At 42.9% G+C, this 25,428-nt stretch overlaps 1 protein-coding gene across 1 annotated transcript; it reads right to left on the bottom strand.

Annotated features, from left to right (window-relative positions):
- Positions 1-6,444: 6,444 nt before the first annotated feature.
- On the bottom strand, positions 6,445-23,637 carry TNFSF15 (TNF superfamily member 15). Its single transcript, XM_026686552.2, has 4 exons — positions 23,332-23,637; positions 13,820-13,883; positions 7,497-7,529; positions 6,445-6,986 (listed from the first exon to the last, which is right to left on the bottom strand). Exons 1-4 carry the CDS (start codon positions 23,533-23,535, stop codon positions 6,532-6,534), a joined length of 756 nt encoding a protein of 251 aa, XP_026542337.1. The 5' UTR covers positions 23,536-23,637; the 3' UTR covers positions 6,445-6,531.
- Positions 23,638-25,428: the final 1,791 nt, after the last annotated feature.

The following is a 25,428-nucleotide window of genomic DNA, read 5'->3' as shown; positions in this document are numbered from 1 at the left end:
CAGTGGGCAGCTATTCTCTCCTTAAACATTTTATTACCCTTCTGAGCTAGATGTTTTTTCCGGATCTTATCGTTTCAATAGTATCAGTTCGAATTCATTGCAAGTATACTGCGGTTATTGACCAGTTTTTTATAAATCCGAAGTTGTAAAATGCCAGGAAATTAGGAACCAGACAATAAAAATTTCCTGTAATATCGTAGGTCTGACCAGATAATTGAGTTCTCTGGAAGATTTATTACCCTTTATATCGTTGAATGAGTGACTTTATATCACACTACAAAATGGCATTCTGTTGGCTGACTCTCCTGCCTTGCAAATCTAGAGAAGCCAAAGAAAAGAAGAAGAAAATGATTAGGAGATTTGGAATGTTTAGAATAGAATAGAGCTGGAAGGGACCTTGGAGGTCTTCTAGTCCAACCCCTGCCTAAGCAGGAGACGTAAATACCATTTCAGACCAATGGTTGTTCAATCTCTTCTTAAACAGTGGCAGGAGATCCCTCTTCTGTTTTCAATCTGGGTGAAGAAAGTGGTGACATTGAAGGATTTCCTCCTTGTTGATCTTAGTGTGTTTGATGCATTGGGGAAATTGTTCTGGGGAATGTATTTGAGTGGGTTGAGCCATTGACCAGGTTTCTGAGTTTCCTCTGCAGGATTTTGGTAGTTTGTATGTCAGTGTTCCAGGTAGAGACACAATTGGGCCTAAGGAGATCCCCTTCTTGTATATTTTAGGGAGTCCGTAGAACCTAGGTGTTAGCTGTTTTTCTTTTTCCATGTTGTGGTTAGCCAGCAGCAGGTGCGGACAGCTGAGGAGAGCGAGGACATAGGTGAGGGGCCAGGACCATTAGGGACTGGACTGCTGCCATCAGAGATTGTGGGGGCTGGCAGCAGCAATGAGGAGGTTCCCGAGGAGCCTGTGCCAAGTGTGCATGCGCGCAGGGCTGCTTGTAGGAAAGAGCAGCTACAGCAGCACGGGCAACTCGGGAGTAAGGCTGTAAGGTAATGGCCCCTCCTTCAAGAAGATAAAAGCCAGCTGTGAATTGGACGTTCTTTGCAGGAAGCAAAGACATTTTGAAACTCAGCCTTGTGGACATTACAGTATCTTAAGTTGGTATTTGAAGGCTCTTGTGTTGTAAAATATTTCTTATCTGTTATTCTTGGCAGTCTTGCACAGTTTTGGTGAGATTTGTGCTTATCAAAATTAATTAGTTTGCAGCAGCCTTTTAGCCGGGGATTCGTAAGAATCATTAAAAGGTTTCTGTTCCCTTGGGTTCATGTTTGTTTTATTGGAAAAGGATTTGGGTCAGAACATTCCATTTTTCTTAGGGTGTCTTTTTTTTGTTCTCTAGCTATTTTGTTGGATCATTAATTGCCTTCTGTCATGCTGCCATGAAGTCCTCAAGTGTACATTGATTGGGGAAACAAAGGGTTAGAGTTATTTTTCGTTGTGCCTTTTCAGTGATGGTTCTAATGTTAGGTGACCATTTCAGGTCCTTCTGTTTTTCCTGTAAGCTTCTGAAAGGCATCAAAGTTGACTGTTATGAAAGAACATTAAATTTTTTTATTATTTTAAATAATAAGTTCATTTAATTGATTATTATAAATTTCACTTATTTATTTTGTTTATTAATTTTATATGCTTGCCCATCTCGCCACTCAAGGTAACTAATAATATCTTTGATATGCCAAGGTCGGGGTTTTGTTGTTCCAGAAATCTCAAGAGGTGATATCAAGTTCTCATACATCAGTCAGGTTAATAAGTATGCATCTACAAATACTGCAATTTAAGCTAATTACATGCCATTTTTTTTTATAGGGACAGATATTTGTAGAGATGACTCAGCCTGCAAGATTATCCTTATAAACAGCTGAGGATACAGGTTTATCAAATATATAACTCAAATATATAATGTTCTGGAAAACGGATGGAAATCTAGTCAATGTTTAATTTTTAAATAAGATTTAAAAACAAACAAACCCTGATCTGTCAAATATAAATTTGTAAAGCTTTGGGCAGCTGTGAAATCTCATCGGGAAAAAAGTTCCATAGCCAAATGAGCTTTTCCACTCAATATACAGGTAGACCTCGACTTACAACTTACAATTGAACCCAGGTATTTCATTACCAAACTAGTAACTAGTTGATTAACTAAATGTTGCCCCGTTTTAAGACCTTTCTTGCCACCGTTGTTAGTGAATCACTGCAGTTGTTAATATACCGCCAGAGGGTGGGGGAAAACCAGCATCAAGGATGAAATGAATGATGTATCTCGGAGTTGGCTGGCTATCAGGGCTCCGGCATCCACCCCCATTCAAATCAAGAGCACTGCATCTCTCAGAGTTAAAAATAATAATAATTTATTAGGAGTGAACATGTTGGTGCCACCTGGGTGCAGCCGACTCTGAGACACATCATTCATTTCACCCTTGACCCTGGTCTTCCTCCACCCCCTGGATATATATTCTCCAATGGGACACATCCACAGCCAAGAGTCATGCTCTCCAGTAATAATCTTGTGGGCCAGATGCTTTGGCCGCCTACCAATTATCCATGAAAGCATTTAAGGAATGCACTACTTCCCCCACTTCCTTTCTGCTGACAACTCTAAAAGACCAGAGAAATATTTTTGAGTTGACATGAGTCACACGGTCGTTTAGTGAATCTGGCTTCCCGCTTGACCTTGCTCATCAGAAGGGCACAAAAGGGGATCATGTGACTTCTTTTGATGTTGTTCAGAATTCTGTCAGCAGCAAACCCAGCACTGAGAAGGCACCTGCACTGCGCACCCAAATCCAGCTGTTGTGGTTTCATTGGATGGTGATTAAAATCAAGAGGTGTGGGTTTCATGTGTGATCACCTGTAACTACCAGTATAATCTTTTCCAAAATTGCCTTGATGGGAAATGTCCGTTTAGGACCACTAGATGGCATTGCAACCCCGCTTTTGAAACAGAAGGAGCAGGTGGAGGTAGAGGAGGAAGAAGGAGAAGGAGAAGGAGAAGAAGGAGAAGAAGAAGAAGAAGAAGAAGAAGAAGAAGAAGAAGAAGAAGAAGAAGAAGAAGAAGAAGAAGAAGAAGAAGAAGAAGAAGAAGAAGAAGAAGAAGAAGAAGAAGAAGAAGAAGAGACACACACCATCAAGCAAGACAAGATTGGCTTTAGTGCTGATTTTAAGTCTGCTCTGATGATTTATTTCTAGAAATAGAAATAAGCTCAGTGGTTAATTCAAATCATTTGGATGTTAAGAACAGATCGCTTCTTTGGTGGGGATTTGAGATAAAAATTGCCCTTTCATCCACCCGCTGCCTGCCTTTGAAAACAAACAAACAAGCAAACAAAAAGTCACATTTCAGCTTCTTTTTCTTTCCATTTTTATTATTTTATGTGCTAAAATACAAAACAGGAAGAGAAAAATATATTTATATATTTTTAAAAAACAACTAATCAAGAATGCATCACAGTGTGTATATATCAGTCCCAAATCTTTCCATGACAAAATGACTGACTGTTTTGAACAGCAGACTAAAAATTATAGTCTTTTCCCCTGCATTTACAAAGACACCCTTTGGAATCCTGAAATTTGGAATCATTTCTTCAATCCAGGATTTCACATGTGCGCGGCCATTTCAGGACATCCCCTGCATGTCCATGGATTGACAAATTCCAAATTTGGGGACACCCTTTTTAAACATTACATTCACATCATTTCTTCATAATTTTTTCCCTAACGTATTCATAAAAGCATAAATAATAAACAGAAATGGGATAACCGACTCTTTGCGCTGTATACTTGGAAGGCAGGGGTTGGACTAGATGACCTACAAGGTCCCTTCCAACTCTGATTATCTGAATCATACTGAGTGGGTGGAAGAAGCAAACATTTCAGAACATTAAATTTTGGGGGGGAGAAAGATAGGACAATATATTTTTTTTTAATTTTATTTTTTTAAAAACTGCAATCTCGAAGAGCTTTTGAGATGATGTCAGATCTTGGAGTTAAATTGCAGGGAGGTGTCTAATCACCTCACCAAATTCATTCAAGACCTTAGTTAAGAAAGTCCAACACAGCTTATATGATGCTTGCTTACTGGACTCTTATCAAGAAACTTTACTGATTACTATGTGAAACTTCCATTAGGATGTAAAGAGAACAACTATGTGCTTTCAAGTCATTGTTAACAATATAGGTAGATAGAACAGAACAGAATAGAATAGGGTAACAGAGTTGGAAGGGACCTGGGAGGTCTTCTAGTCCAACCCCTTGCTGAGCCAGGAAGCCCTATATCATTTCAGACAAATGCTTGTCCAATCTTTTCTTAAAAACTTCCAGTGTTGTTCCACTGGTTAATTGTTCTCACCAACAGGAAATTCCTCCTTAATTCCAGGTTGCTTCTCTCCTTGATGAGTTTCCATCCATTGCTTCTCGTCCTGCCCTCTGATGCTTTGGAAAATAGGTTAACTGCCCCTATTTTGTGGCAACCCCAGAAATATTGGGATGCTATCATGTCACTCCTGGTCCTTCTCTTCACTAGACTAGCCATGCCCAGTTCCTGCAACCATTCTTTATATCTTTGAGCCTCCAGTCCTCTAACCATCTTTGTTGCCCTTCTCTGCACTCTTTCTAGATAGGATTGGCAATGATTTGAAGGCACATAGTTCACCATAATGTGTTCCCAACTTGGTCAACAACAGACAACAAAAAGCAAAAACAATAAAAGCAAGAACCATTTGCATTTCACATAATAATCCTGGATCAGTTTGTGTCACAAGGGGCAATTCCATTGTCAAGCAAAAAAACAACAACCAGAAAATAAAAACAAGGCATCTAAACGAAATGATCTGCACAATCGTACGACTTGGGGAAAACGCTTGGCCAAGTAGGGGATTGTAGAGTTAGCACCCCTTCCAAAGTAATAAGCATAACATTTATCCACCGGACCCCCAAATTTAGACACGATTGGGGGGGGAATCAAAGCAAGGCTTTGGGGCTTCCGGAGAAGCACACCATATGTGAGCATGGGCAAAACTCTTTGTAAATAAGGAGTGCCGTGAAATCTGTCCACCAGCAGCGCTCAAGGATCCCTCCTTGAGGTCATTCTGAATTGCGTTTTAAGTGGCCTTTCTTAAATTCCAATGTTTTGCCTGGAATTTGTAAATTGTAAAAAAAGAAAAAAAGAAAATGGAATTCCAAGCTTGGAAGCAGGAAAAATAAAGAAGCCTCTCTCGGTTGAAGCTCCTGCTTCCCTGTGGCCATCTGCGCCATGGACAGGGCATGTTTTCTTACACCATGCTTGCATTGACATGACATACACATGTACTTTGGCTTATGAAGTAGGTGGACTTACGGGGGGGAGGGAGCCAAATTGAAGAAGCTTCCTTTTGTCTAAAACACAGATAGTCCTTGACTTACAGCCACAGTGGAGCGCAACATTTCTGTTGCTAAGCCAGACGGTGGTTAGGTGAGTTTGTGCTCCCATTTTGCCCCCTTTCCTGCCATCGTTGTTGAGTGAATCACCGTAGTTGTTTAGTTACAGTTACTGTATTCACCACTGACTTTCTTGTGTGAAGGTCGCAAAATAGCAATAGCCACAGCCCTGAGATTTATATACCGCTAGGAAGGAAGGAAGGAAGGAAGGAAGGAAGGAAGGAAGGAAGGAAGGAGAAAAGGGAGGGAGGGAAGGGAAGGGAAGGAAGGAACAACAATAGCACTTAGACTTCTATACCGCTTCACAGTGCTTTTACAGCCCTCTCTAAGTGGTTTACAGAGTCAGAAAAGGAGAAAAGGGAGAGCAATAGCAATAGCCCTTAGTTACTTATATACTGCTTTGCAGGAAAGGAGGGAGGGAGGGAGGGAGGGAGGGAGGGAGGAAGGAAGGAAGGAAGGGGAAAAGGAAGAGCAATAGCAATCGCCCTTATACTTATATACTGCTTTGCAGGGAGGGAGGGAGGATGGAAGGGGAAAAGGAAGAGCAATAGGAATAGCCCTTAAATAGCCCTTAATAGCCCTTAAACTTATATACTGATTTGCAGGAGCGAAGGAAGGAAGGAAGGAAGGAAGGAAGGAAGGAAGGAAGGAAGGAAGGAAGGAAGGAAGGGGAAAAGGAAGAGCAATAGCAATAGAACTTAGACTTATATACCACTTCACAGTGCTTTTACAGCCCTCTCTAAGAGGCTTACACAGTCAGCATATTGCTCCCAAAAATTTGGGTCCTCATTTTACTGACGTCAGAAGGATGCAAGGCTGAGCCAACCAAAAGGGGATCACACAACCCTGGCCAGGCCACTGCAACCATCGCTAAACGAACCATTGTAAGTCGAGGACTACCTGTATGGGCCTTTAAACTTTCTCTTTGCTCTCCTTCAGAAGCGGAAGCAAGGAATATTTTCCAATGAGCTGGGGACATTTGGTCAAAGTCATCTTAGCCGTGAGTTTCCTTTCAATTTTTTCCCCCCTTTGGTTTCAACAGTGCCTAGCTTAGCCAAACCCACCAACCGACTCCAATACAACCCTGACGCTAATGCTAGGCGGTGGACTCTTTAGCTAATGAAATACGCGCCAAAAAAGGTGTATCGTATATCCGCCTGTACCATTGCAGGGTTGGAAACATACACCAGAAGTTTGTCTCCTTTCGTTAGCAACATGATTCTCGCCAGATAAAGGCTTTTAAGCGATTTGGTCTCATTGATGGAACTGATGGATATGATCAAGTCATTCGGTTCAGGATACCCTACAGTTTTGTACCCGATCTTCTGCCACACAGTTTTTGCACCTTTCGCTTTCTTCCCGCAGCAAATGCCTTCTTCACAATTGCACCTAGAGCAGGAAAATGTCACTTGAGAGTAGACAAAATATCGTCCGTCTTTGGGGATGATGAAAGAAATATTTTCCTCATCCAATTGGAACTGGTTCTCTTCGGGAGGAATCTCCCAAAGGAGGCTTGATCCGTCCTTACTCACATTCACACATGTTGTCCTTGAGACTTTAGAATTGACTGTGAACAAAGAGAAAGAAAAATCTAGTTTATTGGCAAGTTCACACTAGACATTCAAAGATACAATCCCGTTTTCTAATCTCTCACGTGCAGGCCAATCTTGTTTTGCTAGCAGCTGTTAAATCAGCTGTTTCTCTCTTGAGATTATCCATCCTAGCCCCCCCACCAAATACTCTAGTTCTAGAAATTTACTGTGCTCTTTGTGCTAGACCAGGAGTCAGCAACCTGTGGCTCTGGAGCCGCATGTGGCTCTTTCATCCCTCTGCTGCAGCTCCCTGTCGCTCAAAATATGTGTCACAACCGCCAATGTGCGACACCCACCTGCACTCAATTTACTGAGCTTTTCAACCTCCCCAGTAGGTTTTGTGGTTCCCAGTGTTTTCTTTTCTGTGGGAAATAGATCCATAAGGCTCTTGGAGTGTTTAAGGTTGCCGACCCCTGTGCTAGACAGACCCAGGGCAGAATACCGACTAACAAAATTGGACTTGTCGCCTTGCTAAAAAAAATTACCTCGTGCATGAACACTTGGCCGGGTTGTAGGATCTGTAATGTAAAGGAAGAGAAAAGAGGTTAAGCCACCAGAATAATGTCTCTGAACATCTAATTGCAGGACTAGATTTGCAACTACGTTTTGGCTAAAATTCCACAAATGCACAGCTGCTTTTAGGAAGTATAGATATTAAGAACTCACGGGATGCCTTTATGACTACACATATTCCCCTCTACACATAGACTATGTTTGAATATCTAATTGTGATATTGAAATCTCAGCTTTTCTTTTTGTGTCTGTCTATCTATCTATCTATCTATCTATCTATCTATCTATCTATCTATCTATCTATCTATCTATCTATCTATCTATCTATCTATCTAATCCATCCATCCATCCATCCATCCATCCATCCATCCATCCATCCATCCATCCATCCATCCATCCATCCATCCATCCATCTATCTATCTATCTATCTATCTATCTATCTATCTATCTATCTATCTATCTATCTATCTATCTATCTACAGAATGTCATACTACAGGAATAACATCCTTTGTTAACTGGATTTAATATTTGAGTTGCTTACATCTGTTATTAGGGGACCTTGGGACTCTCTGATCTTGGTTTTTTTTCCCCCCATGCAGACATTTCATTACCTAATTAGGTAACATCATCAGTGCTAGAAGTGGGTGGAGGTTGCTATTACTGTGTATTACTGTTTTGGACAGGAAGGTGGTGCAGACAGTGGTGAGGACAGCAGAAAAGATTACTGGAAGTTTACTTACTTATATTCAGGAAATGACATATAAGTGATGCTTGACCAGGGTCTGAAGTATTGTCCAGGATGCTACACATCCTCTCCATGACTGTTTTTTTTTTTTTGTCACCTTCCAACAGGACATTTCTTGGAATCCAAAGTAGAACAACTAGATTCCGCAATAGCTTTGTACCATATAGTATCAACCTTCTTGACTCTCAAGATTCTTTTTTTTTACTATGTACTTAAAATGGACTGTAACTGATTATATATATATATAATATATAATATAAGAACCTCAGAAAACAAATATATATATATATATAAATCTGTCTATCTATCTATCTATCTATCTATCTATCTATCTATCTATCTATCTATCTATCTATCTATCTATCTATCTATCTATCTATCTATCTATCTATCTATCTATCTATCATCTATCTATCTAATGTATATGTGTGTACATGTACGTATATAGAAAAAAGGGATAATAAAGGTTATCTTATCTTTTCAATCCTTCTAGTACTGATGATACTACCTAGTTGGGTAATGAAATGTCTACAAGAAAACAACCAAGTTCAGAAAACATCAAGGACCACATAGTCCTCCTTCTCCTCCTCCTCCTCCTCCTCCTCCCACTGATGATACTACCTAGTTGGTTAATAAAACTTCTGTAAGAAAACAACTAAGTTCAGAGAGCACCAAGGACCCCACAGTCCTCGTCTTCCTCTTCCTCTCCTCCTCCTCCTCCTCACACTGATGATGCTACCTAGTTGGGTAATGAAAGGAGTACAAAAAACAACCCGGTTCAGAGAGCACCAAGGAACCCTCATTTCAGTCTTGAGCTACAGATAGTCTCTTTTATCTGTACCTCTGCTATTCCTGTAATTATACTTTAGAAGTTGCTCCAGGAAGTTGACTTTTTAACTTTGCTGACTGCTGATTCTTCTCAGGCATTTGTGTGAATTCTGTACCAGCACACTTGAGTTCCTCCCTTTCCCTTTCTTGCATTTGAGAACCTCAACATCCATGGACAAACATCTGCAAAGCAGTTTTTTTTTTTTAAAAAAAAATCTGATAGCTTTCCTTCTTTGGAGTGAAGGGAAATTGTGTCTTCAGACCAGCTGGCCTGGACTGAATGTGACCCTGTTCCATTGTTTATTATTCAATTCCAGTCATGAGATTCAAAACCTAAAATAGCAGTGGAAGAGGCTAGAAATAGTATTTTGTAATTATTGAAGTGGGTTTATTCTCCTGAGCGGTATCACGTCTCCCTATGGAATTAATTTCTATTTATAGAATTCAGTTATTCTGCTAAAAAACTATTCCATTGTGGCTAAGTCATAATTTGGTTATGATTGATTGAATGAATGAATGAATGAAAATGATCTATGTTTCCTACACACACACACACACACACACACACACACACACACACATACACACACACATATATGTGTTTTCGTAGATTTTCATGGGTACAGGTATGCAGGTCTTGGCGTGTTCGGGTCTTTTCCCATGTAAGATTGAGAGCATCTTGGCAATGTTTCGATGAGGTCCCACTCGCCATCTTCAGGCTGGCTTCCGGGTTTTGGTTTGGCTCCGAATTTGAGGCCTGGATATGTGTTCATGGCATGTATCTGTTTGCTTGGTTTGGCGGTCAGGGTGTGTGGCAGGTGGTGATGCAGCCATGGTCTGGTTTCTGGACGGTGGTTGTCTTTCGTCTATGGGATGGGTTTGGGTTTGAGTCTGGTGAGGGAGAATGGTGGTGGTGTCATGTGTTGTTTTGGGTCCAGTGTTGGTTTTTGTGGCTGGGACTCATTTGTTGGTAAGGGCTAGTTTCCAGATGTCTGGTAGGCAGGAGGCATCGTCCCGTTTATTCATGTTATGGGGGTGTTTCTCTATTTCATATCCAGGCCTCAAACTCGGAGCCAAACCAAAACCCGGAATGTCACATCACAGCCACCTGCTCAGGATATCACATCACAGAACTCAGGAGGTTACACCACAAAACCTCAGAATATTGCAATACAGCCAACGACCCAGGAGATTACAGCACAAGACCCAGGATGTCACAACAATAGAACTCAGAAGGTCATCACACAGCCCATTACCCAGGTCATTACGACCCAGGAGGCTGATAGACACACAGCCAATACCTCAGCCACACATGTTCTTACAAAAAAGCCAGCCAATCTGCAAACATCAACTCCATCAACCAATCAAGAAATGACAACACAGCCAACCTCCCCACCAGTATATATAGGGAGATGGCAGCTCCGATCACGCTTTGCTCACACAAGCACGGAGCAGAAAGCACCAGCCTGAAGATGGCAAGTGGGACCTCATCGAAACGTTGCCAAGATGCTCTCAATCGTACACAGGAAAAGACCTGAATATATATACTGTGTGTGTGTGTGTGTGTGTGTGTGTATATACATACACACACACACACACACTCACACTTTTGGTTTCTCTATTTATTAATCATATACCCATCTACTTCACTGATGATTCTGGCAATGGTGGGATTCAAATAATTTAACAGCTGGCTCTCTGCCCTAATGATTTCTTCCAACAACCAGTTCACCAAGCTGCTCAAGAAAGCTAACAACCAGTTCTCCCAAACTGGTGCAAACTGGCTGAATCCCACCACTGGATTCTGGGTAGTGAAGGACACTCAATTAAGAAAAATGAACGACAGGAGAGAAGTTCAAAAACGATATTAGAAAGTACCAAATTTTCCCGAAAATAAGACTCTGTCTTACATTTTTTTTTGTCATCAAAAAAAGGCACCAGGTCTTATTTTCAGGGGATGTCATCCACTGACTAATTTCACTTGCACGCATTGCCCCCTGGGCTCCATTTTGCTGTCAGAGGCCTGAAAACCTCTGCAGCCAATAACAGAGCTTCAGATTGATCTGGGGCTCTGTTATTAGCTTCAGAAGTCTTTAGGAAAGACTTGCCAGCTGCAGAAGAAATGGGCTGGCAAGGCAGGTGTCAGGGTGCGTGAGGCCTGGCTACAACTGTCCAAAGATAAGTAGTAGTAGGGCACCTCCCCCCACCCCCCAACCCCCACCTTAGCTTAATTTCTACCCGTGCACTTTGGAGTGGATGGGATCTTAATTAGGGCTTATTTTGGGGTTAAAGCTTATATTGGATGCACATGTAAAAATCAAGCTTGGACTTTCAGGGTAGGTTGTATTTTCGGGGAAATGGTATTACTTCATAGAAAGAGCAGTGAAAGCTTGGAATCAACTTCCAGTGTCAAATCTAATCCAATCCTCAAACCTGAAAGTCAAAAAGTTGACTTCTCTTCCTTATCTTCTTGTAAGAAATCTAACTCTGGTCTCCAAGTCACAAGACATTTAGCCAAGACAGTGTCTCTAAGCTAAGCCGTCAGTTTTGCCATCACAATTAGCTCCATGAGCTTTTCTGCTCTGGATTTTTAATTAAAAACAAAACGAAACAAAAAACCGACGGCTGCTCAATCCCCAAATATTTAATTCGCCAGGTGGAGGAAAAAGATGGTTTTTGTACAAAACCACAACAAAATTCTTTCTGGCCATAAAACATCTTCTGGTGGAACTGAGGACAGCTTCACTCCCTTAATATCTTCCAAAGAATAATCTTCCAATTCTCCTCACATCCTACGTTGTGTAAGTTGCCCAGAGTTATCCTACTGACAGCATATAAATGTAATCAATCAATCAATCTTGCTTTGCCAAATTGTTTGTCTTTCCCTGCAGTGACACCGGAGACATCCTTACAGAATAACGGAGGGGACCTTGGAGGTCCTCCAGTCCAACTCCCTGCTCAAGCAGGACACCCTGTGCCATCCCAGACAAAAGTTTGTCCAATCTCTTCTTTAAAGCATCCAGTGTTGGAACATTTTGGAGGCAAGTGATTCCACTGATTAATTGTTCTAAATTTCTCCTTAGTTTTAAGTTGCTTCTCTCCTTGGTTAGTTTCCATCCATTGCTTCTTGTCCTGCCTTCAAGGGCTTTGGATAATAGGTTGAACTCTCTTCTTTGTGGCAGCCTTTCAGATATTGGAAGACTGCTATCATGTCACCTCTCGTCCTTTTTTTCATTAAACCTCCTCCTCCTCCTCCTCCTCCTCCTCCTCCTCCTCCTCCTCCTCCTCCTCCTCCTCCTCCTCCTCCTCTCCTCTTCTTCCTCTCCTCTCCTCCTCCTCTTCTTCTTCTTCTTCTTCTTCTTCTTCTTCTTCTTCTTCTTCTTCTTCTTCTTCTTCTTCTTCTTCTTCTTCTTCTCCTCCTCCTCCTTCTCCTCCTCCTCCTCCTCCCCCTCCTCCTTCTCCTTCTCCTTCTCCTTCTCCTTCTCCTTCTGCCATATCCATCATCAGACATTGGCGATTTTGTGGGCAATCCTATTTTTATCAACCGCTGCACGAAAAAGGGGTGTTGAGTTTTGTCCAAACCAGTCCCTTAGATTTTGAAGCCATGATTTTCTTCTTCTGCCTGGATCTTCATTTGCCTTCAATCTTTCCTTGGAGGATTAACGTGAAAGATGCCGTATTTTTTCGGGTATTGCAACACAATGTCTGAAATATTCTAACTTTTGCTTTTTAATGCTTTTGACGATTTCCCTTGGCTTTCCCAGGTGGTTTATCACCTCATTTCTGATTTTGTCAACCCAGCTTATACTTAGCAGCTATCCAGCTTCATTAAACCAGACATACCCAATTCCTACAACCGTTCTTCACATGTTTAAGCCCCCAGACCCCTAATTATCTTTATTGTTCTTCTCTGCACTCTTTCTAGAATCCCAGCCTCTTTTTTACATCAGGGCGACCAAAACTGGAGGCAATATTCCAAGCGTATAAATAAAGTGGTATTAACATTACTGTCCTAAGGAGTTTTTTCCCCCCTGTGATGACTCGGGGCATGGCGCAAAGGCAACACAGTCAAATAAGCAAGAAGTGTCCCTTTAATATCTCCAACTTTGTCCCCAATGTCCAGGTTACCTTCGCCTGGAGAAAAAACTCTCCCAAGAACAGTTTTTAAGTGGAGGAAATTCAGTCCGAAAACAAAGTACATACAAACTGTAAATAAAAATCCACACAAACCATGCTACAGTAATTAACTTGACAGGGCAAGAGAAGGAATTGCAGACTTGAAAGCATGGCAAAACACACACAGTTGGGAAGACGCCAGAACACAGATAAGCCACGACGATACCAGATAATTCACAATTTGTTCTCAACAAGTTGCTGTGCGCAGCTTCCCTTTTTAAACACTATGTTCCCAGCTGCAGCTAATGAAGGGAATCAGGGCCCTTTCCTCTCCCATAAGCCATGCAACCCACATTGCTCCCTTCTCCGTTCCTCCCTGCGTGCCCTAGGATGAAGAGGGGGTGGGCCTGGGTCTTCCTCTGAATTCCCCCTCCGTTGCTCTACCTCTCTCCCCTGCTCTGCCCATCCGGCCTTTGCCCTTCTCCAGTTTTTTCCACAGCCAATGGAGCCTCCTACTCTGAATCAGACTCCAACAGGGGCATGACACCCCCTCTTGCAAACCAGAAATCAAGAGACAGCAATGCACAGCAAGGGGTAAACTCACAGCAGTTGGGGCAAGGTGGATTCCCTTGCTGTTTTTGGGCAGCGGGCATCCTTTCCATCGGGATCTGCAAAAGAGGAAGCATAGACACATGACAGGTTAAAAAGCTAAAGGGGCCAGACCCTTCACCCAATAACATCTGTCTGCTCAGTTGCTTGATATTTCTCTGGCCAAATAAAATCCAGACTCATGCTGGCCAGTATCGGGACCTCATTACTGAATTGAAAAATCTTGAAGTTATTTCCCCTCCACTTCCAGACAGACAGATGTTGAGAACATTGACAATTTGAGAAAGTTAGCCAAAGGTCAAAGATGTTCAATGGAACAGAAATGATTTGAGGTCCTTGTCTAGAGCTCTGAGGGGAGGTAGCAAGTTTGCCCATTGCTAGGGTTAATTGAACTCGTTCTGTTCTCATTATTTGGCGTGTACATTTGTAAAAAGAAAGCCATTTATAGCAATGGAAGACACTATTTGTAGCACAGGGTTGAAGTGTGAGGTCCTCGATGTTCTCGGAGCTTCGTGATTTTCTTGGAGATGTTTCATAAGCCAACTAGGTAACATCATCAGTGCTGGTAGGAACATAGAGCAAAGCCTACTCCTTTCTAGCATGATGATGTATCTGATCTAGTTGAATAATGAAACATCCTCAAGAAACTGCCAATCTCAGAGATGGACCATGGACCCCATAGTCCTCCTTCTCCTTCTTTTCTCCTCCTCTCCTCCACAAACCCCACTCCTTCAAGCACTGATGATGTTCCCTAGTTGGGTCATGAAACGTCTGCAAGAAAACCACCAAGCTTAGAGAGCACCAAATACCTCTTGAGAAAAAAAATAGCCCTTTGTACTAATCTGGAGCAAATGGACTGTCAAATAAAATATTTTGGATTAACTTCAGTGTTTATTGACCTAAAATAGATGTTTTGGTCAGAGATTGCAGCTGGAACGCTTTTATGTCTAGAGAGAAAAAATAAACAGATAATCTGTCTGTCCAAGATTCAGTAGATGGCAGACTCAACATATTGTTCTACAGAAAGGAATCTCGCTGTGGTTAAATTCTTTTGCATAGAGGGAATATCCGGGAAGGATTATCTCTCAGCCTACGCTAACAGAGAAAATTGGGGTTGGGTACTATAGAAAGAGTGAGGCTAACATTTGCTTGGTATGTAAGTCCAACTCACAGCAGAATGAGCTAGAGCAGAGGCCTCATTCTTGCGGCCTGTGGGCCAATTGCGGCCCGCAGGACGATATCCTGTGGCCCCCACGGTGATATGAAAGTATAACATTTGAGGATATTTTTTAAACAACGTTTTTTGTGGAATCCCTTATGCGGCCCAGCCTCACCCAGACTCTGCCTCCAGCGGCCCCCAGGTAAATTGAGTTTGAGACCCCTGAGCTAGAGTCTTGCTGAAGGGAATCAAACCATCAGCTCCAGCATTCTGATCACTCCTATTCCTTAACACCGGATACGGGTCTCTATGGATTTTACTATAGGGAGCGCTGTTACCTTCCCATCAAAGTGGTACCTATTTATCTACTTGCATTTGCATGCTTTCGAATTGCTAGGTTGGTAGGAACTGGGACGAGGACGGAGCTTACCCCATCACATGGCGCACGGGTCTCGGACCTGGGCTACCGGCTTTTCCAGCTGACAAGCTCAACATCTTAACTGTTTGAGCCACTGTGCCATCAACATCAAAATCCACATGCCCATTTGCCCAAAGTTTTCTTCCCTTTGTGACAGCGGCTTCCATTTTTCTAGCTATTCTAAAGGAGCTGGAGCTGTCTCTATTGGTGTTTTCAGTGAGTAATTGAATTTAATTTCAGCCACTATTTGTAAGCCGTTCGATTTAGTAATTGAAACAATGGAAGAATATCTGAATAACACAGTTGGAAGGGACCTTGGAGGTCTTCTAGTCCAACCCCTTGCTTAAGCAGGAATCAATGCTTGTGTCCTTGATTAGTTTCCATCTGTTGTTCCTTGTTCTGACGTCAGGAAGTGCTTTGGAGAATCTTGGAGAAGACTGTATTGACAATACGGCAATTTAAAGATAAGTCTTGCACCCAAATCTTTCCAAGACCAATAATTTTAGAATCTTAGGGAAGCTCTGCTAGTTTTTGGCTACATTTATACAATTTGTGGCTAAGGCATAATGTGGTTTGCTTGGTTTGGGCTCTGTCCAGGGAGCCAATCCAATCATGATTTGTAAACCATGGTTTGTAGCTTTGTAACCTTTCTGTGGCTAAGGTGCTGGAGAAGACTCCTGTGAGTCCCTTAGACTGCAAGGCGATCCAATTGGTCAGTCCTAGAGGAGATCAACCCTGACTGCTCTTTAGAAGGCCAGATCCTGAAGATGAAACTCAAAGACTTTGGCCACCTCATGAGAAGGAAGGAGTCACTGGAGAAGAGCCCAATGCTGGGAACGATGGAGGGCAGAAGAAGAAGAAGGGGACGGCAGAGAAGGAGATGGCTGGATGGAGTCACTGAAGCAGTCAGCGTGAGCTTAAATGGACTCCAGAAGATGGTAGAGGACAGGAAGGCCTGGAGGAACGTTGTCCATGGGGTCGCGATGGGTTGGACACAACAAGACTCTATGTATTATTCAGCCATCTGTGGTTAAGGCAAATCATGTCTCTAGCAATGCAAACATTGAGAGTGTCTGGATTCCCACATCCTGGTAGACTTCATTTTTCAAATCAATTCAGTTATTTGGATTCCTCCATCAAAATTCAGTAAATGCTAGCTGATCTACTGGAATTAGCATCTGATGTAAGCTTAACATCTGCTGTCTGTAAATAATGATTTACAGTGAAACATGATTTACAAGGCCACTTCAAAAAGCACTAGTGAGCAATGTTTCAGTGATTGCCATGTGGTCAGCTGTAAAACATAAAAAGGCTGAGTCACAATGCAAAGTAACATCCTTGTGGTAAAAAAACCAGAAGGGCAGGAGGGAAAAGAAAGAAAGAAAGAAAGAAAGAAAGAAAGAAAGAAAGAAAGAAAGAAAGAAAGAAAGAAAGAAAGAAAGAAAGAAAGAAAGAAAGAAAGAAAGAAAGAAAGAAGCAGCAAAGTTCAGAATAACTTCCTGAGGGAAGTTAAAATAAATTAAAAGTCTGTGAGGGAGATCTCGAAGACCTGAATAATTATTCTGCTAAGTACTGTACAATGCCATGCTTAAAGGATGTTTGTGGAAACTCTCAGCCATCCAGGTCCTGGTTGTCCCAAAGATGTTTTTTTTTTTTTCCAAGAGGCAACTGGACTTTTCTTGCTTTTTCTTCAAAGACGTTTTGCTTCTCACCCAAGAAGCTTCTTCAGCTCTGACTTCAGTTCTGATGAATGCCTCTTCGTCAGAACAGGCTTAAGGGGGGCGTGATAACATCTTCCAACACTTGAAGGGCAATCATGGAGGAGAATGGGTTGACTTATTCTCCAGAGCACCGGAGAGCAGGACAAGAAGCAACGGATGGAAGATTATTAAAGAGAGATCCACCCTAGAAGTAAGGAGGAAACTAATCAAGGAGAGAAACCACCCCTCTCCCCTAGAACTAAGGAGACAATGAGAACAATTAACAGTGAGAACAATGAATCAGTGGAAGAGCTTGCCTTCAGAAGGTGCTCCATCCTTAGCAAGACCACATCTAGAATACTGCATCCAGTTTTGGTCACCACACTATAAAAAAGATGTTGAGACTCTGGAAAGAGTGCAGAGAAGAGCAACCAGGATGATTAGGGGACTGGGGACTAAAACATATGAAGAACGGTTACAGGAACTGGGCCTGGCTAATCTAGGGAAGAGAAGGACCAGGGGAGACAGGAGAGCAGTCTTCCAATATTTGAGGGGCTGTCACAGAGAGGAGGAAGTGGTCAAGCTATTTTCTAAAGCCCCCGAAGGCCAGACAAGGAATAATGGATGGAAACTGAACAAGGAGAAATTTAACCTGGAAATAAGGAGAAACTTTCTGACAGGGAGAACAATCAATCCATGGAATAGCTTGCCCTTGGAAGTTGTGGGAGTGCCATCACTTGAGACTTTAAGAAGAGATTGGACTGCCATTTGTCAGAAAAGGTGTAGGGTCTCCCACTTGGGAAGGGAGTTGGACTAGATGAGAGCAATCAACCAACGGAACAGAAGTTGCCTTCAGAAGTTGTGGGAGCTTCATCTCTGGAAGCTTCCAAGAAGACACAGGACTGCCATCTATTAGAAAGGGTGTAGGGCAGGGGTGGGATTCAACCGATGTTACTACCGGTCAGGGAATAACAGGCCATAATAGGCCATTAAAACTAGCTGGGTTCGAAAAGCATCAACTTGCTTTCAGCCAGCTGGGGAAGAAACCGAGTCAAGGACAAGCCTATCAGAAGTGCGTGTTCTCTTATCAGCTGCACAACTAACCCTTCATGCAGCGAATAGCCAAGCCCTACTCATATTCCAATGATAAAATCATGATAGCAAAAATAAACACGCCTGTTCCTTTTTGAAGCATTTTATTGGACGTCAATGAATGGTCAGGTTTGTTTTTATAGTTTGCTTCCCTTCCGGCCCCTGTCGTGATTTTATTTGCCGGTGCCCCGTGGTTTTTTTTTTTTTTTTGAAAACAGTTTTATTAATTTTAACAACAAACAAAAACACATAAAACATAAAAACATCATCTTTCCTTCATGAGTTTACAGACAGTGTATCGGTTGGTTTACCACTTTTTTTTGTGCATCCATTTCATAGTCTCCATTGTAGTTATATTACATAATAGCTCATATTATCAATCAACAATTATATAGCCTGATATCATTATTAAACAATCATTTGACTATAATTTTATTAATTCATACTTTAACGAGATAACTATAATTTACTTAATTTATTTTATAGCAAATCACGGTGCCCCGTGGTTTGACGGTTTCGCCGCAGAAAGTACAGCTCTTTATGGGGAAGTTTGCAAGGAGAATATTTGCAAGGATAAATATTTAGGATATTTTTTTCTGTCTTGCGCACGTTCCTGGAAAGGGATTCCTAGGGATTTTGAACCCCCACCCCCACCTGTTTAAATAAATTCTTCCACAAACTTCTTAACCTTGGAAACCCTACAGGAAGAGGTGGGTATGTTAGTAGGTAAAACTCAGCCAATAAATGACTCACAGTACCTGCTATCTGCATCCTCACAGTTCAGTGTGGGTTTGTTGATACTCTCTGAGCTTGTTTGTTTTCTTCTGACATTTATTACTCAGCTACTATAAGTATCATCATCATCAACATCATCACCATTGGTGCTAGAAGGAACTGTATTTGAATAGAAATCAAACCCACTCCTTTCTAGCACTGATAATGTTCCTTAGTTGGGTCATGAAACATCTGCAAGAAAACTACCAAGCTGAGAGAACATCAAGGACTCCACTCCTCCTCCTCCTCCTCCTCCTCCTCCTCCTCCTCCTCCTCCTCCTCCTCCTCCTCCTCCTCCTCCTCCTCACCTCCTCCCTTTCTTTTCTCCCTCTACTCCACAAACCTCACTCCTTTCTAGCACTGATGTTATACCCTAGATGGGTCATGAAATGTCTGCAAGAAAACCACCAAGCTCAGAGAGCAACAAGGACCCCACAGTTCAACCCTGAGCTACAATTATTCTCTTCTCTCGATATCATAATTAAATCCCTCCATTTATTTCAAGGAAGTATTATTTTTTTCTTGCATGCTGCACAAATAATGACTCAACCATCTTGGAAAGCACAAACTGTGGCCACTCAACTCAAAGCCAAGATCATTAACTCAGAGAGAATTAGCCTGAAATAAGTAATTCCACAAAAGTCCTCTGCTCACCCATGCATTTAATTTTGCTTCTTCGTTTGTTCTGTCTTTCTCTGCCTTTCTCTCATCTTTATTCTTCTCTTTCATGGCAAGTTGTTTCATTACTGCCAATTAATTTATACCAGGGATACCTAAATACCATACATATATAGATATATAGATATAGATATAGATGGATAGATAAGAGATAGATAAGATAGATAAGATAGATAGATAAGATAGATGGATGGATGGATTGATAGATTGAGAGATCGAGAGATAGCAACAGCAATAGCACTTAGACTTATATACCATAGTGCTTTACAGCCCTCTCTCAGCCTATTGCCCCCAACAATCTGGGTCCTCATTTGACCCACCTCGGAAGGACGGAAGGCTGAGTCAACCTTGAGCCTTGGCGAGACTCGAACTGCCAAATTGCAGGCAGCCGGCAGCGAGCAAAAGGAGCCTGCAGGACCGCACTCTAACCACTGCGCCGCTTTGGCTGATGTTGATGTTGGAGAACCGGTGATTTTTGGAATGTCAGAATTTCCTTAGATGGAGAACAGTTTTGAAGGCCTCATACAACCCAGCACGTCAGCTCAATGGTGCAGCAGTGAATTGCGGATGGTGCAACAGACAGAAATTAGCCTGCATTACACATCCTTTCTGAGACACAAGGTTACAACCCTTGGCAAACGTCCTGCTGGGACGGGTCCAACATTCATAACAACAGCAGCGTGGCTCTTAACAATCAATATTCTTGAACAGGCTGAATGCCACAGCAGATGTTGAGGCAAAACATCAATGCACCATTCAGCTGCTGGGCGAAGAGAGAGGACTGAAAGATTTACCCGCACACTTGGTAGATCCAACTATTGAAATCAGCCTCTTGGTAATGTCAGAAGCTGTAGCCCTTTATCAGCTGCATGGATGATGTTACATAGTTTGGTAATGAAACGCCTGCAAGAAAGCAATCAGGTTCTGAAAGTCCAACAGTCCTCCCCCTGCCCCCTCCTCCTCCATCATCTCCATCTCCTCCTCCCTCTCCAACTTCCTCTCCTTCTCCCTCTCCCTCTCCTTCTTCTTCTCCACAAATCCCTAACATTGATGAGGCTACCTAGTTGGGTAATGAAATGTCTGCAAGAAAGCAATCAGATTCTGAAAGTCCAACAGTCCTCCTCCTCCTCCTCCTCCTCCTCCTCCTCCTCCTCCTCCTCCTCCTCCTCCTCCTCCTCCTCCATCATCTCCATCTCCTCTTCCCTCTCCAACTCCCTCTCCTTCTCCTTCTCTTTCTTTCTTCTTCTCCCTCTCCACAAATCCCTAACACTGATGAGGCTACCTAGTTGGGTAATGAAACGTCTGCAAGAAAGCCACCAAGCTCGGAGAGCCTCAAGGACCCCACAGCCTATCAGCTTTTACTTTTCAAAATGGGCACCGCTAGCTTGCGAAGGTTTTCACTTCCCCGCAGATATTCTTCTACAGAATATCGTACCTCTCATTTCATTTGGGGTGAGGGGTGGAAGGATTGGCAAGTGAGCACACGAACATGCGGAATTAAAAACGAAGGGCAGGTTAGAGACGTGACACAGCAAAACAGCAGCTGTCCAACTGTACGTGACGCATATTTTGGTGACCTTAAACACCACAGCATTTTGTGCTTTCCCTGTTCAAGCACTTGGCAGAGAGTAGCATGAAATAACTTCTGGCAACCGGCTGTCCCCTCTCACAGAAGGGAAAACCATTTTAGGGAGGAAATGAGATCACAGGAAATTACCATCAAAGGGAGATCCTTCCACGCTTCACGGCAGCAGAGAGGACATCTCTGAACTTCTCTTGAAAAAAAAAAAAACCCTGGAATATTTTGGAAACTCTGAGGTTCAAAACCACAGCTGGTCTTCTGGCTATAAACCAGTACAGTTAAGGGTCAAAATTCCACTCTACTGCTACAACTCCAGCAATGCATCGCAATGCTGTACAGAAGATTGTGCTCGGAATCAAGTTCCAATGGTTTTCCAAGCTTTTCATTTGGGATGCTTTAAGCCCCTTGATTTAGTCTACAGACCTTTTTGATTTTAGAACCGTCGTAATCACGGGGAAGGATTCAGTAGAAGGATAAAATGCCAAATCCAGTCTAGACATCTGGATGACGCTGCAGTGAACCATAATAATAATCCATCAAAGGGATCTAAGGATATTCTTAAACTCATAGGGCTGGGAGGGATCTCGGAGATGTTCTAGTCCAACCCCCCCCCCCTGCCCAAGGCAGGAGATGTCAAATCATCCTGGACCAATGGTTGTTTATCAACAATTTAGCGACTGTCAATTATCATCATTGTGTGTGTTCAGGTTGCATCTCAACAGCTTAAGAATTTCTTGATCTGGCTGTTATTTAAATGGACGGGCTCCATTCCAGTTGAAGCCCAAGTGAAGAAAACTAGCAAGAGAAAAGCAAGAAAAGGGGAATGGGTTTCCAATAAATGATATTAAGCTGGCAGGAATAGCTAACACCCTAGAAGATAAGCTCAAGATCCAGATGGATCTTGACAGACTTGAACACTGGGCCATATCTAACAACATGAAATTCAATGTAGAGGAAAGTAAAGTCCTACAGTTAGGCAAGAAAAACCAAAAGGACACATATAGACTGGATGAAACCAGGCTCAATAGCAGTAACTGTGAGAGGGATCTTGGAGTCTTGGTGGACAACCAGCTAAATAGGAGCCAGCAGTGTGCAGCCGCCGCCAAAAAAGCTAATGCTAAGTTGCATTAACAGAGGGATACAATCAAGATCCAGTGAGGTATTAATACCACTCTATAAATCCTTAGTAAGACCACACCTAGAGTACTGAATCGAATTTTGGTCACCACGCTATAAAAAAGAGGTTGAGACTCTAGAAAAAGAGCAACCAGTATGATTAGGGGACTGGAGACTAAAACATACAATGAATGGTTACAGGAACTGGGCCTGGCTAGTCTAGGGAAAAGAAGGACCAGGGGAGACATGATAGTAATCTTCAAATATTTGAGGGGCTGCTATAGACAGGAGGAAGGGGTCAAGCTACTTCCCAAAGCCCCTGAAGGCCAGACAAAGAATAATGGATGGAAACTGATCAAGGAGAGATTCAACCTGGAAATAAGGAGGAATTTTCTGACAGGGAGAACAATCAACCCATGGAACAGAAGTTGCCTTCGGAAGTTGTGGGAGCTTCATCGCTGGAAGCTTCCAAGAAGAGACAGGACTGCCCTCTGTCAGAAATGGGGTAGGGTCTCCTGCTAGGGTGGGGATTGGACTAGATAACCTACAAGCTCCCTTCCAACTCCATTAATCTGTTAACATCTGTTAATGGCTATTCCAAAGATGCTCCCCCCCCCCCCCCAAAAAAGGCAACTGGACTTCGTTTTGTTCCTTGAAGACGTTTCGCTTCTCATCCAAGCAACTTCTTTGGCTCCCTTCCCGTTCTGTTCCGAAGAAGCTTCTTGGATGAGAAGCATCTTCCACAAGGAGGGAAGGAAAAGTCTAGTTGCCTTTTGAAAGAAAGAAAAAAAAAACACCTTTGGCACCACCCCGGATTGCATGTTTTAAGTTCCTCCTTTGTTGGAAGGACAAATTAGAACATAATTTGATCGCGGCTCTGCCTCCAAGGCAACGCGCACACCCGCTCCATCCTTGCCAGCTGGAGGTTCTTTACAGAGCACCTGGAGAAGAAGCGAACCGATCCAAGCCAAGCCAAGCCGCTCCTTACCTCCTCGGGCGCTGCTTTTTCCGCCACCTTGTCTCGGATCAAGTACAGTACCGGCAGAGCCAAGAGGAACATCCCCAGGAAACCCAGCCCGCAGAGGCAGTGCAGCGCTCTGACCTCGCGTTTCTTGCAACAGCGGCCGCACCTGTCGCAGCCGCCGCCGCCGCCGCTGCTTCCCGACGCGCTTCTCAGCTCTCCGAAAGGCATTGCCGGCTTCAGCCCGAAAAGCAGCAAAAGGAAAAGGAAAAAAAAATAAAAATAAAAATGTGACTCCCGGGGTTAGAAACCCCTGATATAAATAGGCTGAAATTGGGCAGGCTGCCGGCCCATCCTCCGGAGCAAACGAGGGGGTGGAACCACGCCCTTATTTTGATCCTGCCCGGCTGGGTTTTATGCTGCCGCACCTACTCTTGAAAGGGGAGAAAAAACGGCTTTGAAAAGGACGCAGCCTCTGCGGAGAGTTTGAGGGGTGAGGGTGGAATTTTTATTTTATTTTACTTTTTTTTTTTTTTTTTAAAAAAAGGAGAGATTTCGCGTGCCTTCGCTTGCTTCCAGCAGTAAGGGTGGATACCGGCCAAGGAGGAACCGAGAGGAAAATTCCCTGCTGGCGGGTACAGGGGAGGACCAGAGAGGGGAGCCAGAGGTCTGGAAGTGGGTGAGAAGCAGAACCAAAACCAGACCAGAAAGTGGCAGCACAGCCGGCCTTGGGCTCCCTTTGAGAAGTGCAATTGCGCATCCCGGCCGGGTTTAACAAATGAACAGAGTTGAAAGGGACTTTGGAGGTCATCTTGTCCAAGTCCAACTCCCCCCCCCCCCAAGCAGGAGACCCTACACCATTTCTGACAGATGGCAGTCCGGTCTCTTCTTGAAAGCCTCCAGGGATGAAGCTCCCACAGCTTCCAAAGGCAACTTCTGTTCCATCGGTTGATTGTCCTCACTGTCAGAAAGTTTCTCCTTATTTCCATAGTTGAATCTTTTATCAGTTTCCATCCATTGTTCCTTGTCTGGCCTTCAGTTGCTTTAGAAAACAGCTTGACCCCTTCCTCTCTGTGGCAGCCCCTCAAATATTGGAAGACTGCTACCATGTCTCCCCTGGTCCTTTTCTTCACTAGACTAGCCTGCCCAGTTCCTGTAACCATTCTTCATATGTTTTAGTCCCCAGTCCCCTAATCATCCTGGTTGATCTTCTCTGTACTTTTTCTAGAGTCTCCAACATCTTTTTTATAGTGTGGTGACCAAAACTGGATGCAGTATTCTAGGTGTGGTCTTACTAAGGATGGAGCGTGTAAAAGACAGACCAGAAATAAAAGTTAAAATAAGCAAAAAAATAGTAAGAGAACACCTGTCTGATCTTGATGAACACAAATCACCAGGGCCTGATGGATTACACCCCAGAGTTTTAAAGGAGCTGGCAGAGGTCATCTCAGAACCACTGCACCATATCTTTCAAAAATCCTGAAGCACCGGGGAACTACCAGAGGGCTGGAAAAGAGCAGATGTGGTTCCCATCTTCAAAAAAGGAAAAAAACAGACCCAGGAAACCATAGGCCAATCAGCCTAACCACAATACCCGGGAAGATACTGCAAAAGATAATAAAAAAGCAGATCTGCCAACATCTAGAAACAAGTAAAGTAATAACTAGCAGTCAGCACGGGTTTGTTAAGAACAGATCATGCCAAACCAATCTTATTTCGTTCTTCAACACAGTGACTAAATTAGTAGACCAGCAAAATACTGTGGACATAATATATTTAGATTTCAGCAAGGCATTCGACAAAGCAGACCACAACCTACTTCTTAGTAAGCGAGAAAAAAGTGGAATAGATAGTACCACCACTAGATGGACTCTCAACTGGCTGGCAAACCGTACTCAACGAGTAGTCCTTAATATATCTAAGTCTACATGGAGGGAAGTAAGCAGTGGGCTGCCACAAGGCCCAGTACTTAGGCCCAGTATTCTTCAATATCTTCATTAACGACTTAGATGAGGGAATAGAAGGGGGAACTTACCAAATTTGCAGATGATACTAAGATGACAGGAATAGCTAACACCCAAGAAGATAGGCTCAAGATCCAGATGGTTGTTGACAGAGTAGAAC

This window comes from Notechis scutatus, chromosome 15 (assembly GCF_049901735.1).
Source record: "Notechis scutatus isolate UNSWTSFEM ecotype Mainland chromosome 15, rNotScu1.2, whole genome shotgun sequence".
Taxonomy (NCBI): domain Eukaryota; kingdom Metazoa; phylum Chordata; class Lepidosauria; order Squamata; family Elapidae; genus Notechis; species Notechis scutatus.
This window is presented reverse-complemented; position numbering and strand designations above follow the sequence as displayed.